General features: G+C 40.0%; 1 protein-coding gene across 2 annotated transcripts in view; it reads left to right on the forward strand.

Annotated features, from left to right (window-relative positions):
* PTCHD4 (patched domain containing 4) overlaps nt 1-5972 on the forward strand; it is a 92199-nt gene extending 86227 nt beyond the window's left edge. For both annotated transcript variants that reach the window (XM_059835709.1, XM_059835710.1), the window contains exon 3: nt 4339-5972. In XM_059835709.1, coding sequence (XP_059691692.1) covers nt 4339-5972 — 1634 coding nt within the window. The remainder of the gene's footprint in view (nt 1-4338) is intronic.
* Nucleotides 5973-18727: the final 12755 nt, after the last annotated feature.

An 18727-nucleotide genomic window follows, 5' to 3' on the forward strand; every position in this document is an offset into this window, starting at 1 on the left:
CATTAGCGATGAAGCTGAAGGAATAGAATTTTACAGAGTGACTGTGGTGTTTGAATCATCAGAGATGTCAAGAAAATACTGGTTTCTGTCCAATTCTGAAAAAAAAATGGATTTGTGTCCTTGGTGGGAAGGGGGAATAGACCCACTTATCTGGGGAGAACAACAGAGGCTCACTGGAAAACTTGGTATCAGAGTAACGATGTGGGAAAACCAGCCAGGCAAATATTTCTTCTTGTGGCAGCAAGGGAATTACTGCACTGTATTCCCCAATTCCTGTATTTATGTGATAGAGCAGAAGTTATCTGTAAAAGGAGGATAAGTGGAAATTTTACATTTGTGTAATAATAATCATTAGAAAATTATTGCCAATTTTCATCCTCAAAGATGTTACAAATATCAGTATTTTATTTCCTTAAGATACTACTTGTTCTATGAGGAAAAAAGTCTACAGTTTAATTACAGTATTTTAATTTTCAATAATAACACAAGTCAGTGCATATGCATTAGTGCGTACTCCGGTAGTCTTTGCATATGTGTGTGTTCCACCATAAAAACGCTGCCCATTGGTCATTACGTACCTACCTTAAGATTAAATGCACCCAGGTACTCATCACTGAGAATGTGATACAGTAGAATTTATAAATTAATAACAATAAAAACATGTTAAAGATGCAGCTGTGAACATAACCTTACAGGTGGGCAGATAAGTGAGATTTTGGAATAAGCAGAGAAAAGTCAATATTACTGTAAATTGTTGATAGAGCTGGTAGAACACTGCTTCACCTAAGGCTTCTTTGGGAAGTGCCAATCCATCATAACTTAAACCATTTCTGCAAAAGGACTTATTCTCATAAATTTCCAATTTAAAAGTATTACAATGATCCACACTAACTGTTTAAACATTTTCAAAATCTTTTATTTTTTGATTTTGCCAGTCAGTTTTAGCTCTGATTCCTAACAAGAGACTCCCGTAGTTATTCTCCCCATATATTTGCATAACAACAGCCTGCAAATAATGGACCCATTTCAGTCACATCCAGATGAGGGATAGAGATCTGAGAGACTACTGCAATCCTAGAAGCTTTGTGAAAATTGATACCTAGAAAGAGGAAAAAAATCCCAGATTAGTACCTCCTCTCAAGGCGTGGACGGCAGAACTCAGCTATTTTATATTTTATTCGTAACATCAAGATGGCAAATTAGTACACACATCTTAGAGAGCCAGCAAGGGAGCACATGCCTAGCTGTGGACATGTGGTCAAGGTGAGGGATGCTGGGACTATTCAGATGGGAGATCCCAGGAACAAAGAAAGCATGCATAGAATAGGTTTTATTAAAGACGTTGTTTGTGGCCCAACAGTTTTACATTTTGCTTAGTTCAGCCGTAAACTTTGACTGGCTGAGAGTTTGAAACAAGCATCCTTCATTCAGCAAATAATGAAGTTCTAAAGCTTCTGGTAGCAGGAGGCTGTGGTGGCCAAAGTATGAGTGCATTTAGAAATGGATTAGACAGATGAATATAGGTCCCTCAGTGCTTCCAAACATGATGTTGCAAATACAGACTCTGGTTTTGGCAAGCCTTTTGGCTGAATGTAAAAATCCCAGAGGCTGAAATGGAAAAGAATTACTCTATACTTTTCCAACATCCTTTTCTTGAAAATCTATCCCTGCACTTTGTCAGGTCAACTAGACAGGCAGAGCAACCTGTGGTTCGACCCAATGTGGCTACCATCGTGTTGTTAAAGGGAGAAGAGAGAAGTTAGAGAGGAAAGATGTTCTCAAAGTCTCAGCTACACCCTAAATTAGTGTTTCCAATGTGAGGTCTGTAGACCAAGGATTCCCTTAGTCTTAGATCACGGCAGGGTACCTGGGAGAGTGGGGGGAAGAGAGGAAACTGAGGTAGAAAACAGACTCTCCGCTCAGTAAGACCTCTGCCTTCAGTCAAGAGTCTTAAAGGGATGGGGAGATGGGAGGAATGACACCAGAAATAGGAGCAGAAATCCTGTGCTACTACTCATCCCTTCAGCCTTCCTCATAAGAGAGGAAAATAAGAAGAAAGAGAAAGAAGACGGGTGCCTAAAGCTGTAAGAGAAGGGGCAAGAATGAGGTCAGGAACTGCCTCAGAAGGACAGGTGTTACAGACATATGGGATATGAACAAGTTTTAAGTGGTAAAGTCATACAGTAAAGGTACCTTTGTCAGGAATGTCTGGAAAAGAACCATTCAAAATCAATCGGTAGATGGAGGGGGTGTGAGCACAGACATCTGAGAGACATCATTGTACTCTCCTGTCCCCAAAAGAGAATGAAACACAGCTCTTATACCATTAAATTAAGCCATGCCAGGACATGGGCACTGGAAGTGGTGACCAGCCAGCCTGGTCCACACCCTGCCAGTTACTTACACCCTTGCTTAAAGCATAATGTAAAATTGCATCCAAGTCACTGGACCCTGCAGCTTTACTCAGCCCAAGGAGCCAATTCTTTCTGCTTGATGGTCCAAAAGTAACAGTGTGTAAAACAGCCGTGCCTTGAGAATTTGAACAGACTCAACCCTAAACTTACCAGGGAGTTCAAGGTCCCTCCTGAACTAAGATGTTGATTCATTTCCACACAGGCTTTTTGCTAACTGCAAGACTTCTGTAATACTGTATGTTTATCTTTCACTGGGGACACTGATTTGCAGTAAAACAGGTAACATTCACAGAACTCAACAGTTTATGCAGTAGTTTTCCCTGTCTAGAATGGCTGTCAGGAGTCTGCTTTGAGCAACATAAGCAGCTATATGAATCCAAACTATTTAAATCAAAAGACAAACTCAACAGACTTTTTGTTCACTATTACACACTTCATTATTTGCAAATCTCCTGTTGTCATATTTCTGGTTTTGTTACAAGAAAATTACCTTTGGGCGTGCTTTGCTGCATGCAATTCTTCTACTGCAGAGAGTAAAGGCACACAAACAGAGGCAGGAACATCTGCAATCTGCTTCTACTTCTCTCTCTGCTCAGCAGTGTTTCCTTACCTTGTCCAGAATTTTGTCAGGGTTAGATCCAAAGAGCAGAGAGCTTTCCTCTTTCTCATCCAAACCCAAATATGTGGTTTTAATTCTTGACCAAAATTTTTATTTGAAAGTCAAACCCTTTTGGCTATGTTTTTTAATCTTAGTTTTTATATTTTCCCCAAAATTGAAATTCTCTAACTGGCAATAAAAGAATATGCGTGTGTATATATACATATATTCAACATATAAATTATATGAATATGTATACACAATGAATAACTTTTACAGGTTAAAACTTTCCCAGTAGGATTAGCTTCAAGTTTAGCATTCTGTCCCAAAGTTTTATAGCTGTAGATTTCCCAGACTGTGACGAGTAAAATGAAAGTAAGTCTGTATTAAGCTTTAATTTATTAAAAAATCATACCCCTAAAATACTTCTCAGGATAGAATACAAAGTAAGAACCTGTCATGGAGCATTGACCATGTCTGAGACTTTTCTGAATGTCCTCTCATGTGAGCTAAGGGAATTCCTTCTCACCACGAGGAGCTCTGGGTAGCTGAGAGAAAGAAAGAGAGATGGAGGGAGACATAATCATGAAAAAACGTCATACATTTTCTAAACAATTAATGTGGACCAATGATTTAGCCAGTACTGTACTCTCCATCATTATCACCAGAATGTCAACTTTCATATAGTGTGGAAACTTGTGAACTATCACTGAGAAGTTCCAATTTCACTCAGTAGGTAAAGAACCATTATACAAATTATTCTGGTTATTTATACTTAATGGCAGTATATTTCTTTCTTATTTTCCCTATTTTTCTTTCTTTCTTGGTCACACCTATTCATTTCTCAAATAACGTCTTTAATATATACTCTCTGGAAGAAAATGTTGTTACTTGCATTTTTAAGTGTTTCAAACTGAATCCCTTAAACCTTGAAAGATGTAGTAGGATGCCACAAGGAATTTCAAGAATGAACCCTGGACTTGAACTAAACTTCATGTTCTCCATTGTCCTATATATGCAGTCCATTTGGGAACTAATTCAATGTCTATTAAAGTCAATGAGTGTCTTTTAAAGGGTATTTCATCATTGCATTTCTGAGCATGGAGACTCTCAGAATATCAGGCTGTTAATTTAAGCACCTGCATATGAATTCTGGTATCTAGCTTTAGACAGACACTTCATAATTTTCCATTTGTTTTACTGGTGGCAAGATCATAACAAAACTTAGCTGACAAAATTTTTTGACTGCTGGAGGATGAAAAACCTGGACAATTATGGGACCCCCTTTATATATGCACATGTATATACTCTGTTTTCTCATTTCAGGTCATGGAACCAAGGGAGTGTTTGAACTTCTTTCAGGATGGCGTCGAACCAGAGAGAATTTGCCATTCAAAGACAGAGTAGCAGATGCCTACTCAGATGTCATGGTTTCCTACACAATGACAAGCTCCTTGTATTTCATAGCCTTCGGCATGGGTGCAAGCCCTTTCACCAACATTGAAGCTGTAAAAGTCTTTTGCCAGAACATGTGTGTCTCCATCCTGTTGAACTACTTCTATATCTTCTCCTTCTTTGGCTCCTGCCTGGTCTTTGCTGGCCAGTTGGAGCAGAACCGTTATCACAGCATCTTCTGCTGTAAAATCCCTTCAGCAGAATACCTGGACCGGAAACCTGTGTGGTTCCAGACCATGATGAACGATGGCCATCAGCATACTTCTCATCATGAGACCAACCCATACCAGCATCACTTTATCCAGCATTTCCTCCGAGAGCATTACAATGAGTGGATTACCAATATCTATGTCAAGCCATTTGTGGTGATACTGTATCTCATCTATGCCTCTTTCTCCTTTATGGGGTGCTTACAGATTAATGATGGAGCCAACATTATCAACCTTCTTGCCAGTGAGTCTCCAAGCGTCTCCTATGCCCTCATACAGCAAAAGTATTTCAGCAACTACAGCCCAGTGATAGGTTTCTACATTTATGAACCTCTGGAGTACTGGAATGGCACTGTTCAAGAAGACCTAAAAACTCTAAGCCAGGGGTTCAATACAGTGTCCTGGATTGAACAGTATTACCAATACCTTCGAGTGGGTAACATTAGTGCAACCAACAAAAGTGACTTTATCAGCATCCTCCAGAGCTCCTTTTTAAAAAAGCCAGAATTCCAGCACTTCAAAAATGACATCATTTTCTCCAAAGCTGGAGATGAGAACAACATAATTGCTTCTCGTTTGTACCTGGTGGCCAGGACTAGTGAAAACACACAGAGGGAGGCAGTAGAATTGTTGGAGAAGCTGAGGCCACTCTCTCTTATACAGAGCATCAAGTTCATTGTGTTCAATCCTACCTTTGTTTTCATGGACCACTATGGTTTATCAGTAACTATGCCTGTCCTGATTTCTGGTTTTGGCATCCTGCTGGTGTTAATACTGACCTTTTTCCTGGTTATCCATCCTCTGGGAAATTTCTGGTTAATTCTCAGTGTCACCTCGATAGAGCTGGGTGTCCTTGGCTTGATGACCTTATGGAATGTAGACATGGATTGCATTTCTATACTGTGCCTTATCTACACTTTGAATTTTGCCATAGATCACTGTGCACCCCTGCTTTATACATTTGTACTAGCTACTGAGCACACACGAACTCAGTGTATAAAGAACTCCCTCCAAGAGCATGGAACAGCCATTTTGCAGAACGTTTCTTCTTTTCTTATTGGGTTGGTTCCCCTTCTCTTTGTGCCTTCAAACTTGACCTTCACACTGTTCAAATGCTTGCTGCTTGCCGGCAGTTGCACACTTCTGCACTGTTTTGTTATTTTGCCCGTCTTTCTAACCTTTTTCCCACCTTCCAAAAAGCACCACAAGAAAAAGAAACGGGCCAAAAGGAAGGAACGAGAAGAGATCGAATGCATAGAGATTCAGGAGAATCCTGATCATGTTACAGCAGTCTGAAAGGCGTAGAAAAAATCATAGTATATTCTCTTTTTAAAAAGTGTTGCACAGAGATGCAGGGAAAATAGAGCAAAGATCTCAGCTGCTTGTGCTGGCCAGGTCTGACAAGGCAAAGGAAGATCAAGGAGGGGTATTCATGACACATCAAGGTGCAAACTTTTTTTAACAAAAATAATGAAAGTAAAAATAATCTCAGTTGTTTCCTTTGAATTCTCATTCTCCACCAGGGAAGAGTCTGTTAGCCATTAAGTGTTCCTGAATCTCAACCTGTAGCTCTAATGGGAATTGCTTGATCTGTGATATGTAGGACTGAAGCAAAGGTGAAAAAAAGAGTTACCATTAAGTAAACAGTAGGGAAAAAGACAGATTTTTTTTGATTAAATTGTCCACGGAAAAGAAAAAACCAACAGCATTTCAAATGAGAAAAGGGAACAAGACCAAGAGAGATGAAAAAATGCCATGGTATTTTTTTCTTATTTTCTTGAGCAGGTTGGTTAAGATAAAACCTATGCACTTGGGAAGTAGATGTTTAAAAAAATTTAAGCCAAAGTACTTCCCAGTTCTAGTATACCATGTATATCTGTGACACCACAATTAGAGTGTTATTGTGAACATGGATGGCAAAGCTATACTGCTAAGAGACAGAGGTACTGTTTATATAGGAAAAGAAATAATCATAGCTATTTGGAAATTTAACATTCAATTTCTTTAAATGTGACACATGACCTTTATCCCAAGAGGCCACAGCTGGTAGTTAATACCATACATACATTTGGGTATTTCTGAATCATTAAATTCCCCTTGAACTAGCAGATCTCACAAAACTAACCCAGGCCATTACCACTGCAGCAGTACTTGCAGTTCCTGCAGTGTAACACTTTTAAATTCTAATTACTCAGTGTTGACATTAAATGCTGAATATTAATCAAGCAGGCACTTTAAACGTAATGATGGATTGCATATCACAGGCATAATGTGACCGTGTAACAGCTGAATCAGCTCTGGAGTACCCGCACAGTATTATCGTTACATATTTGGTCCAATGGATGAAGGGTTATGCTTGCCAGTCCCTGCAATGTGCCGCACAAAGTGGGATTTTCCCCTTCTTTAAGCAAAACGTCAGTCAAATACTTGCCACACACAAAAAAAAGACCTTGTTAAGGTTTGCATGGGGCTGCATCAACCCCTAGTTGTAAAAAGACAGATTGGTCCTCTGTGGGAAGGGGAGGAGAGGGCGAAATGTCTTTATTATTATTATTACTCCGAAATATTTGAGTGTTGATTGTCTGCAGCATAAAGCTTTGTTATGGCAGTTGAAATTTCACAGGAGAGTGCAGTAAATCCGCAGTTACTAGAAATTGTACTGTAAAGAACTATGAATTACTTTCTCCACTTTGTAAACTATACAGCTTAGTAGCCCAAGAGAAGGGATGAAAACAGATCTAGCCATTTCAGTTTGCTCTTGGCCCAGTTCTGCACTGGAGCTTGCCATGTCCATCTCCCCTTTCAGTATTTTAAAAGGGCTTGCTTTCTACTCTCTGGAGTATGGTATAGCATCACCTACATGAGCAAAGTCTTCCTGAATATATAGTATCCATGAGGACACTATGTAAAGATATCACTATATAGAGTGTTTATGTCTACTTTGTATTATTTGTGGGTACCTATAAAAGATGTCTGGGAGCTGTTTGCCTTCCAAAATGTGTATACATGTCTATTTGCGGCTGGTTAACTCAGCCTCAAACCTGCAGAGTTTGCTGATGGGGGTGTGTACATATGTTTCACTAAAAAGCCCTCTGCAAGAAGTTGATTCTTTGTTCTGTGACGTCTCTCACCTCTTCCTACTGTTTCAAGGTTAGGGAGAGCCAGAGAAAATTCACCTGCAGCACAAAAAGCCATTTGCACGCCAGTTCTGATGTTCATTAGCTGCTTGTTTCCAAGGAATGCAGTCGCACCTCTTCTCTATACTTTCTGTACTTTGCCATTACCGTTTGCCAAAAAATGACCTCTGTGTTTTAGGAGTGGTCAAAGCTCTTGATTGTTCAAGGGACCTTTTGCATGTAACAGGTTTTAGAGAAAGATAAACTTTCTAGATAGGTAAAGCTTCCAAAGTTTGAATCCAGATCTAAACTTCAGGTGTAGCTAAATGAAGGTTATTGGTTTGATCCAAGATACTCAAGGGCCAGCTGCAAAACTGAGATCTAAATAGTTTAGTAAGATTTAGGAGCAGGGGATGTTTTAATGTTGGGTTATGGCTCAGATGCACCTCTAGTTGGGAAGTATTTACCAACCTTGATTTGCATCTTGAAGACATTGTGCAATATCCATCCTTTTTAGAACAGTCAGTTATGAATGTCAAGCTTCCCATACCTTCTTACATTTCCTTCACTCTCCGTACAAAACCTGGATTGTTGCAGCACGGCTGTGACTCTTGGGTATCACTTCTGGAGATGCCACAGGGGAAGTTGCTGATCTTTACTTGTACTGCCCAGATGTACCCCAGGAATCTCTGTCATGCATTGTACTGAAGAAAATAGCATTTTCCAAAGCCATCAAAGTCAGGATTCATCTCATCTAACTTTGGACATTGACATTGTAGATATTTATATCTGAGCTCCCTTTATGGCTGTAGGAGAGGGACAGGCACTTCTGACCCATTTTACAGCTGTGCATTAGGAGTAAATCAAGCAAACCCTTAAAAATGCATATTTCTGTCCATTGGTGATAAAGGAAGCTCAGCATGATTAATTCAGATGCAGGCATTGGCAATGCAGACTCATCCAGATTTGATGAGATTAACCCCACTTAAAATGACCAAATATCAAGTGAAAGAGAAAAGAAGAAAACCTTAGGAACTTGCTTCCCAAGCATCTATTTTAGGGATAAATCCCAGGAATAACTCAGCTCAAATTTTATGTTTGGCTTATGAGGCTTTTATGTAGAACAGATCTTTTAAAAATTGCTACTGGAATTTCCCTAGCGGAGAGTGGTGAGCTAAGAAATCAGAAGATGTCAATATCGAAGGTGGGCTCACACAAATGCGCTAGAGTTTGATGAGATGTCAAACCAGCTTCTCTCTCAATATCATGCATGTGCAGTAGCACTTTTATATACCAGGCACAAGATACACAGATTACACTCTGGGACTAGAAATTTTTTATTTCTACGTGAATGAAGGAGTGGAGCACGAAACAAACCAGATCTTCCATGGGTGTCGTTTTATTACTTTATTTATCAACCATTTTCCAGATCCACCAGGAAAGGCCATTGCAGCTGTTACTCCTGCAGATATGTCAGTCTCTGTGGAACAAGGAAAACTTTCATCTCAAGCTAAAAAAAAGATTATTTTCTGCTATAATTCAGTTCACACTGGAATCATTTGGGGATGGGGAGTCCGTATTTTTTCATTCCTTCTCCTTTTTTTGCTTATTTTGCTTTCAGTCCTTTTCAATAAATTCTACCCTTTTCTGCAGCACCTGTTCAGCTCAGCTGGAGCTGCATAAGTACCTGTGAAGAAAGGCCATAGCCCATGCAAAGCAATTTGACACTCTGATACATGCTGCATATTGGATCTTCATTATACATTTTTTTTTCCAGATACCGTAAGTCCCCTGGGATATTGCACGTATTACTTTAATGTCTGGTTTTATATATGGTCTACATAAGCTGCCAAGAACCCTGTGTGCATTTCCTACGTGGTTTGGTTTCATTCCCTCAAAGTATATTGGTTTGGATTCATTGCTGAGATAACTCTGTTGATGTCAACAGATTTATTGCCATGATATCTGGCTTTGCATGCTTTCTATCCGGTGAGAAGTGAAATCATGACAAATGAACGTCTTACATTCTTGGTATGCTTGTTGAACAATGTATCTGTCTATACTCTATAGCCATTGGTGCATGCCTCATTCAGGAGGCTGCAGTGAAGGTATATTTTCTTTCTGTAATTTTTTCTTTACACTTTCCCATGTGGGCTATTTTAACCTTAATTAATCTATTCCACTGACTTTTTTGTTAGAGTTAAGTCTTCGCCTCTGTAGTCCAGTGCTTGATGTTTCATAAATTTATTGCCTAACAAAGCAACATACTTTTTATGGCCAAGATAGGTTTGGGTGTATGGCATCTTGCAGCTATAATTTAAAGAGATTATCTTCAGGGTTACAGTTCTCAATCTTTTACTTCAAACAATTCCTCTTTAGGATGTAACCTGACACATGCTAATATCTATTCGAGTTCACTTGAACAACTTTAATTTTGAAATTTTCTCCAGTGGGAAGGAAAAGAACCAGGGGGGAAGGAAGAAATATGAAGTAAAGTAGTTGTGTAATCAGTGTTCTTTTTTCCCTAAAAGCTCTCACTGCTCTACTCTTAATTAAGTCACACTGAGTAGTGCCTCTAGCATAATTAAGATTTATTTCAATGGAGTTATTCCATATTTCACGATGACAAAAGCTTGGCTTATTTTCTATACAAGTACCATGCTAGGTCTCTTCTATTAATTTTTCTGTAATTATAAACTTTAATAAGTTCTTTTTCATTGCAACACTAGGTTTTTGAGTACCTCAAGCTCTTATTTGACGTCCTAGGAAACACTGAAAGGAAGCAAAGTTAGGCAGTTAGTGAGCAAGAGACGTGTTGTAGCATTGGGGAAAAAGGATATTTCACAAAGAGGCAGCGCATGCTCCAACAAGGTTTTAAATAAAAAATTGTGTTAAGGCTATCTCAGAAGATTAAGATGAAGTGGAAAACAAGTGAAACGTTGTTTGGAGGGTAGTGTAAGCAAATTATAGACAGTCAAAACTTTGATTCTTCTTCCATACTATCTTACACAAGCAAGAAGGCATTTAAACAGGCAACGAAACTGAATACAGGAAGAAGCTCATCCATCCCCTAAAACGCTTCATTTCACCGTAGTCTTGTATAAAGCAACGTCACAGACCAAGTGAGTGCAGATTCTCCCACTTCAGCATGGGCCTCTCCATGACCTGTTTTCCATGCACAGCAAGGAAGGGATCCCCATCTTGGGTTTCACACACCCTTGGGGAGGAGATTCAGAGCCGCTTCCCTACCTGAGGAAGCTGTGAATGATTGCTGAAAGGTGCACAACACGCTGCAAGCACAGGTGTTGCACACCCCCATTGTTTGCTCTCTGCCTTCTTCCGAGCAGCAACACCACAATCTCCTGGAGACACGCAGATATACCTACCTGGTGCTGGGTGCCAGCATTCATAGTTTCCCCAGGAGTAATCTGGAATTTGTGATCTCAGCAGCTCACAGGCATACACCTTTGACCAAGAAGAGTTTAGGGGCTTTTTTAGGGGTGGTCTTTGAGAAATCCCCATTTCTCACTACAGAGCCCCACACATCACCTCCCCTGCCCAACACTGGAGAGGTGACACTGCTTCTTCTGACACATCCGTCAGGTAGAAGAAAGTTTCCTGGAAGCTTTTCCTTTTAATCCTCAAGGCCTTCTTTCCCCCAGATGTTTCTACCTCCTTCATGGCTTACAAGCAAAGGATCCAATGTGAAACTTGGATGCTCATCCTACCCATACTGGTGTGAAATACCATTGCTTAACCACAAAGTTGAGGTGGGTTGTGGGTTTTCAGGCCAAACACAGGGATCTGGCCTTCTTGCCCAGACAGGTAATCAAAATCCTGCTGAAAACAAGTAAATGTGAAGCAGTTCTGAACTTCATCTTTCCTTGCTTTCTTTATTTCCTCTCTGATGTACCCACAACACTATTCTCGTTTTCTTCCTGCTTCCTCATTAAAGAAAATAAAGTTCCTCTTTCCCGCTCCCTGAGGCTATCTTTCCTTTGCAGCTCAACTTATTTTGTACTTTAATCTTCTGTGTGTGCTCTCAACCTCTTCAAAATTTTCCTATTTATTTTTTAAAACTCTGAGAGCATAACCCTGTTGAAATAAATGGAAGATGCTTGAATGCATCAAAGTGCAGACTCTGGTACAGAACTAGCTAATTTACAACAGCACCCTAATAGCTAAAAACTTTCTTCAGACAGAAAAGTGTCTGTGAGAAAACTCAGAAAATAATTAAGCCTAAATTTCCATGTTTCTGCACTTTTTATCTCATAAAATTCTGCTCTTTCTAGTTCTTGTTACTGTAGGCATTTCTTTTTCTCAGCATGCTTTTATCATAGAAATGCCTAGCTTTTCACTGCTTTTCTGTCTCAGAAACAAAAATAAATGGGTATTTCTTCATGCCCTTGAAAAGAAAATATTGCCCCTGCTTGGAACATTTTGTGCCAAGTTTCTGTTCAGACCACATTTTCCAGGCTGAATTATACAAGCCTCTGGAAACAAGTATTCTACTGGAAATGCTGATACAGCTTTAACTAGAGAAAAATTAATGGTACCTCAGCAGTGTCCTGCTTAACTTCAACCCCTCTGCATCAGCCTGCTGGATACTCCAGGCAGTATTTCTAACACAGATTGATAATGGTCTCCCCACCACTATTCCAGCAGTATTAGCTGTATAGTTCTCCTGAGCACACATCAGAGTCTACCCTGCTTATGTACTAGAATCAAGAAGAGATGAGCACAGCTTTTGCTGGAGAAGGGATATATCCCAGGGTAAGACTGCTTCTCAGTTTCCCAGCTGTATGTTGGATGTTGAACTGAGTTCCTCTGTAAAGGACAAAAAGCATCACTTCTCTTTCAATAAGCCTCTTGAGAATAGGACATGAAATATTTTAGATTTAGTCATGGATAGAAATTTTTTACATGGGAATTTGAATAGGAATGACAATTGAATAGAGAGTCAAAGCTTCCACGAATAGAGAAATCTTGGTCCAAAACATTTGTTTTTCTCTTTCTCTTGCAATTCTGGCATGATATTTCTTTGATGTTATTTCCTTTCATCAATAAGGACTGAACTTTTTTCATGCTTATCACACCAAAGATAATTCCTGACCTACAAAAACATCCTGTCTGCCAGAAGCAGACTTTCTCCTATAGAAAACTGAGGGAATGAAAAACGGACTCCATAGTCGATGGCAAAAGGAGACATTTATTGTTTTGCAACATTTCCTTTTATACCTTCTCAACTGATCATACGTGATGCACGCGCGATGCACGCGCCTCTTCTGCTTCTTTAATTGGCTTATAGCTGTTATCACGCAATATTTCATTGGCTGTGGCTACACAAGCTATTTACTCCTTTGTTTGTTCTCTACCCTGTTAAGTTCCCTTTTTCCTCCTGGCTTTCTTCCAATGACCTTAGTTTATAGACGTGTTTATCAGCTCAAGGTCACTGGCGTACTGATCTCCTACAGAAAACCCCATTGGTTTCAGCTCCATGTCAAGGGAGATTTTGCAGCATCTGGCACAGCAGAAGTGTTAGTATGTACCTATTTAGCCATAGGCCCTCGTTCCCAATGTCTAGACCCAAATACTAAATATGTAGTATTTGTGGGATGTGTGATTTTGCCTCTACAGAAAAAGAAGAGGTAGTTGGAAAATTCAGTTCTGCAGCCAGGTCAGCTTTCCACCGTGAGGTGGAAGAGCAAAGAGTGACCAAGGTGCCAGCCTAGCTGCAGTTATTATACCTGTGTGAGAACTTCAGAGCCCTGAACAAGGACTTGTTCTCTTCTCACTGCCTCAGAGTATAAAACAAACTGCTTCTGAACAGCACCATGAAACCTGTTGTAAGTCCTGGGCCTGATAAAGCCAGTTGAAGTACAGAACTTAGGGTGCAACCTCTTAAGACCAAGGCAGTTACATTCAGAGGTGATTCCAGGTTATGGCATGACACAGGTGCTGGTATTTAATCTTCAAAACTATTAGATACCTAGGGAAGTCCCTGGCATAGTTTTGGTCCGGAAAACCAGCTCTCTCTCCAGCAATTCCTAGGCACAGTCTGGGTGCTGGCACGGCCCAGGGACCATTCCAACCAGACAGCTTGTTTACATTTACCTGGTTTTTAGACTACAAGAGAGTTTAATAATATGGACATTGACAGACATCCTCCTTCTTGGCCAGAGAGCAACCCCTGACATTGTTTGGTTTACTAGCCAAGTTATAACTTTTTACACCAATGCAGCTTATATTCATACTGGTATTTTACTTCTGGAGATCTTAACCTGCCAAAGCACTCAAGCAAATTATTTCGTTTAATCAAATTCTTCAGTCTCATGGACTGGGACCTCTTTAAATTTAAACATGTGTTTAAGTACTGAGCTAAATAAGGATGCACTTATCTCTGTGCTTCAAGTTAAATATGAGCTTTGCAGAAAAACAGGCCTTAAAAGAAAAGGCCTTTTTCCCATAACATACTAAATCCTGCAATTATAGTAACAATTTCACAACACGTAGAAAGACCGTGCCAAGCACATACATTTTTCAGGGTTTCAGTTTCCCTGATGTGAGACATCTCAGGGACATTTTACTGATTTGTTACAGTCATACAACACTCAGGCAAGAACAAAGCCTTGCTAAGCACTTTTCCTGGAAAAATAACAAGAAGATACTTGACTCAGAATGAGAACACAGTATTTTATGATGTTAAAGCTCATTTTTAAAAGAAAAAATGCAACTTTTCATTTAATGTAATTCTTTATTTATTTCAAGGGATACCCTGGAGAAGTGCTGCATATGCCTCTTATGGATAAGAGAGGAATTGCTTGATGAAGTTAAATCCAGCTTTGCCAATAAAGAAAAAACCCCACAAAAGCTGGCTTTCTGCCTAGCATAAAACTTGCCATGGCATCATCTGTTGCTTTTTAATTAAATTAAATGTAAATGGTGACATGAATGGGGCAGAAGTGAAGAATTACTCTACACATGTCCTTGGGCTGCATCTGGTGAGGAACATTTATGTACACCAGGAAAAGAAATCAAGTCCCCACTCTTGCAAAAACAGATGCAACTGCCAAGCTGTAAACATTGTGAATAATCCCATTGGCTTCAGCAGACGTATATAAGATATGCCCATAAGTCTTTGCCAGTCTTAGGACTGGGATAAGCAGATATTCTGATCTGAAAAGAAGACAGAGGATCTTAAAGCAGACATTTCCTCAACATCCTTAAAAAGGTTCAGTGTAACTGATCTCTGTTTCTTACAAGAACAATACTTGTGTAAAAACTTTGCCCTAAAATATGAGCTCGATAGAAACACAGGCCCTATAAGCATTTAAGAGTCTCATGACAAACAGTGTCTTTTCATGAAATAAGTCTTCCCCTCTGATGCCTGTAGCCAATACTTTATGGAAGCACATAACCAGATGGAAAGGGACATGTAAGAATGAGATATCAAAGACCTCCCCTCCTAGGCTGTAGTCGAAGGAGAGAAATCGGCACTGCAATTCATCTAGCTCAGATAGCTGCTTGAGAACGGGGCCTTTGCACGCATCTGAAGGCAGCTAACAGAGCTGGTGAATAGCCTAGGATAACCAGTTCATATACCTGACAGCATGTCTAACGTGGGGTCAGACTAACCTCTCTGAGGCATCTCTGTTCATTGTAACTGCAATGAAAATGTTGATAAATAATTTTCGGGTGATGGGCAATAATCATCTTGACGGTTCACTTTGTTTGTTGTGGGATTAAGATGGGTTATTATGGCAGCTGGGTGACTGGAGCATTGCAAACAATGCACTTGTGAGAAGCCAAAAGTCACTACAAAAAGGACTGAATTAAGCAAGTACTGTAGGGAAGATGAAGGTCGGTTTTTAAAACTGGTATTTATGTCCATTTGCCCCCTAATTTCATGTAATGCTTGTTCTGTTTTTTAGTCCATAATGGTCAGCTTTTCTTTAAGTTGAAGAATTTGCTTAACCTTTCTCTGTATGAATTTAGCATTAGGTGTTTAACTACTGGAATTTCTCAGGTGTAGGCAACTTTACTATGCTACGAATAAACACCATAAGTCAATATTGGTTTTCCTCCCTCATAAAGCTCCCTTGTTGCTGGAAACTGTTAATATTTTTCAAGATTATACCATGACCATATTTGTATAACAGTCTTTGAAATTCTATACCAAATACTTATGTCTTTGAAAGACTGAAATCTTCAATAAAATATATGACTCTTAAATATTAGAATTTTCCCTTTCTTTAATAGAAAGATACTCAGTATTAATGCATATTACAGGACCGTTTTGTCAGGTGCCTGTTTCGTTACATTTAGTTTTAAAGTAAATTAACAGGGTTTCTTTTAAGAGCAAATGTGGAGCTAAGACCTTGAGCAGTGCCAGGAACTGGGCACCTACTTCCTCACAAGAGGTGCAGGGCATCTCAGGGCTTGGGAAGAACAGGTCAGAGCAATTGGCAACCCTGAGCTGGCATATGGTCCCTCACAGACTATCAGCAGATAGACAATTCGCAGCTGCCCTGAAGCTATGCTAAATGCAACCAAATGTTTAAATTTCCCAGACAGAGCTGACTAGACAATGGCCGCTATAGGACATAACCCAGTTCCTTTCTTCACCAACCGCTGATGCCAACAGCTCCTTTCTCACCAAGTTCTCTCTTGCTTTCACATTCAGGCTTCTCCCCCCTCCTCCAGAGCCCTGGTAGCTCTCAGCTCCTCTTCCCTCAGTGGTAGAGTTGCGCGTTCAAGCCTTTTCAATGCAAAGGCACAAATTTTCTCTGGGGCATGGTTTTCTCAGGTTTTCTCTAACCATCTCTGGGAAGGCTGAAGGAACCTGTCCACATTGTGCTCAACGCTGCTCCATGGCTACGAGATCTGTCCCTGCCTCTGTGCTATCACTTCTCTTGCTCTTGATAATGAAGGTAGCAGCATGAGCATCTCTCAGATGCTTGAGTAAATAGTAAGCTTAGAAAGACATATTAAATCATGTATTTCACACGCAGAAATCCCTCTCCCATCAAGTGCAAATGGTAACCTTTGGGTTTTTCCTTGAAGTGTCTGGCTGTACCCTGAAGTCCTGGTCCTCGGTACCCTCTCTAGAGGGAACCTACAGGACTAAGACTCTGTCCTTACCCATGGACCTGGTTTCCTTTCAAATGAAAACGAGGGGATGGTGCAGGATCAGAGGACATGACCTTGTCAGTCATATTGGAGAGGGCACCTGACCCAGGATGAGGGCCTGTCCCTCTTTGACAGGCTGTTTTCCACAGATACACTTATTTTCCATCTCTAAATCAATCACCATTTCCCCAGGTGAGTTTTCCAGCTCGTGGCCCCAAAAAGCACTGAAAAAAGGACTCTGCTAGAAAACTGCCTCTGCTAGTTTTTGCTGAGGAAACTCTCCTTGGTGAAAGGAAAGTTGTCATCTCACATGGTGAAGTGGTAACTTTATTGTGTTTCTGAGCTGCAAATCATCTCCACTGCCAAACATGGATAACATCGAGTGCAAAAACCACATGCTACTAGAATAATACTGAGGATGTTCAGCTGGATTGCAAGAAGTCATGAAATTATTTCAGCTGAAATATTTTTTGTCATCAAAATTGTACGGCTCATGTTGCAAATCACTAGTAAAACTACAGCAGTTTACCAAGTTTCTGCCTAGAAATTCAGGACTACCAAATACTGCAACCTACACAATAGACACTCAGCTGTAGCAACATATCTGTGCTGGTTCCATGTCAGATGCCCTCTTGTCAATCCATTGCACAGGCTCTGCTGGAAATCAAGCTAATTAGCTTATCAGAATGGTTCCTGTTCATACAGCCAAGAATCTCAGCTGATATAAGTCAGCTTGAATCGTATAGCTCCAAGTGACGTACACTTCCTTACCTACTGAGGACTTTGTCCTCAAGTTTCTGTGTCTGATTTAAGACTGTTGTATGTGAAATGTTTAACCAACAAATTTACTAACATTGCCATAAGAGTTTCTTTTTCTTCCATTTTTTCTTTTTATTGGATTTAACTGATTTGATGTAAAGTACACAGTTTTCTCTATTCTTCTTCTTCTGTCAGATTTATTTGAAGGGGAAACACAAAAGAATTTTTCCTTTATTATGTCATAGCTACTTATACAGTCTTACTTGTGACTAGATGTTCACACCAGCCAAGATGAATGAAGCAGAGAGCTCTGTTGTGTCACAGGCTCTGGCTTTGCATGAAACCAGAAGTCGTCAACACTATTTCTGAACTGGGTACTGTCGTTTCTACTTGTGTTGATTCTGTGCTAGTTTCACTTTCAGGAGGGAGGACGCAGATTTGACCCAAAGTAACAAAGGTACCCCAGAGAATTAAAGTGCTCTTTTCATTGTTTTCCAAGGAATGCCTAGTCCAGAAACTTCATAGATTGTTATGATTAAGAAAAGGTAGTCCAGAACTGTGGCATGAAGTTCTCCTCTTCATTGCCAAGGATGTAGAAAAGCTTGACAACATTTTCTGCGCATGTTGAAAATGAAACAACCAGAGTCTCATTTCAACCAGCAAGCCCTTAAACTCTGCTGAGCTCCAAAACAAGGGTAGTGTATGCCTGGCTATAAAAGAGATACCCCAAAGTCTTGGGACTGCATTCATGTTTGGTAGTAGCCATAACACGATGAGGGCTTCTGCAACTCTATTTGTTATTAAAATTAGAGAAAAGCTCAATATGAATTTTGCAAACAAATTTCACTTCCAGAAGATCTCTGGCCAGGGAGAGTTTCTCTCTCTCCCAACCCAGGTCTGGTCTGGGAAATTTTAACAAAAAAGAAAAATTGATGACAAGAAAACTGTCTTTCTGTCTTTCAGTAGCAGGTCTGACCTGCTATCTGTAGGATGTCTTGTCTGTAGCTGGCTGCCATAAAGAAGCAGTAGCTATTGTTCTGGTAGATA

The sequence above is a fragment of the Gavia stellata genome, chromosome 2 (genome assembly GCF_030936135.1).
Source record: "Gavia stellata isolate bGavSte3 chromosome 2, bGavSte3.hap2, whole genome shotgun sequence".
In the NCBI taxonomy this organism is placed as follows: Eukaryota; Metazoa; Chordata; class Aves; order Gaviiformes; family Gaviidae; genus Gavia; species Gavia stellata.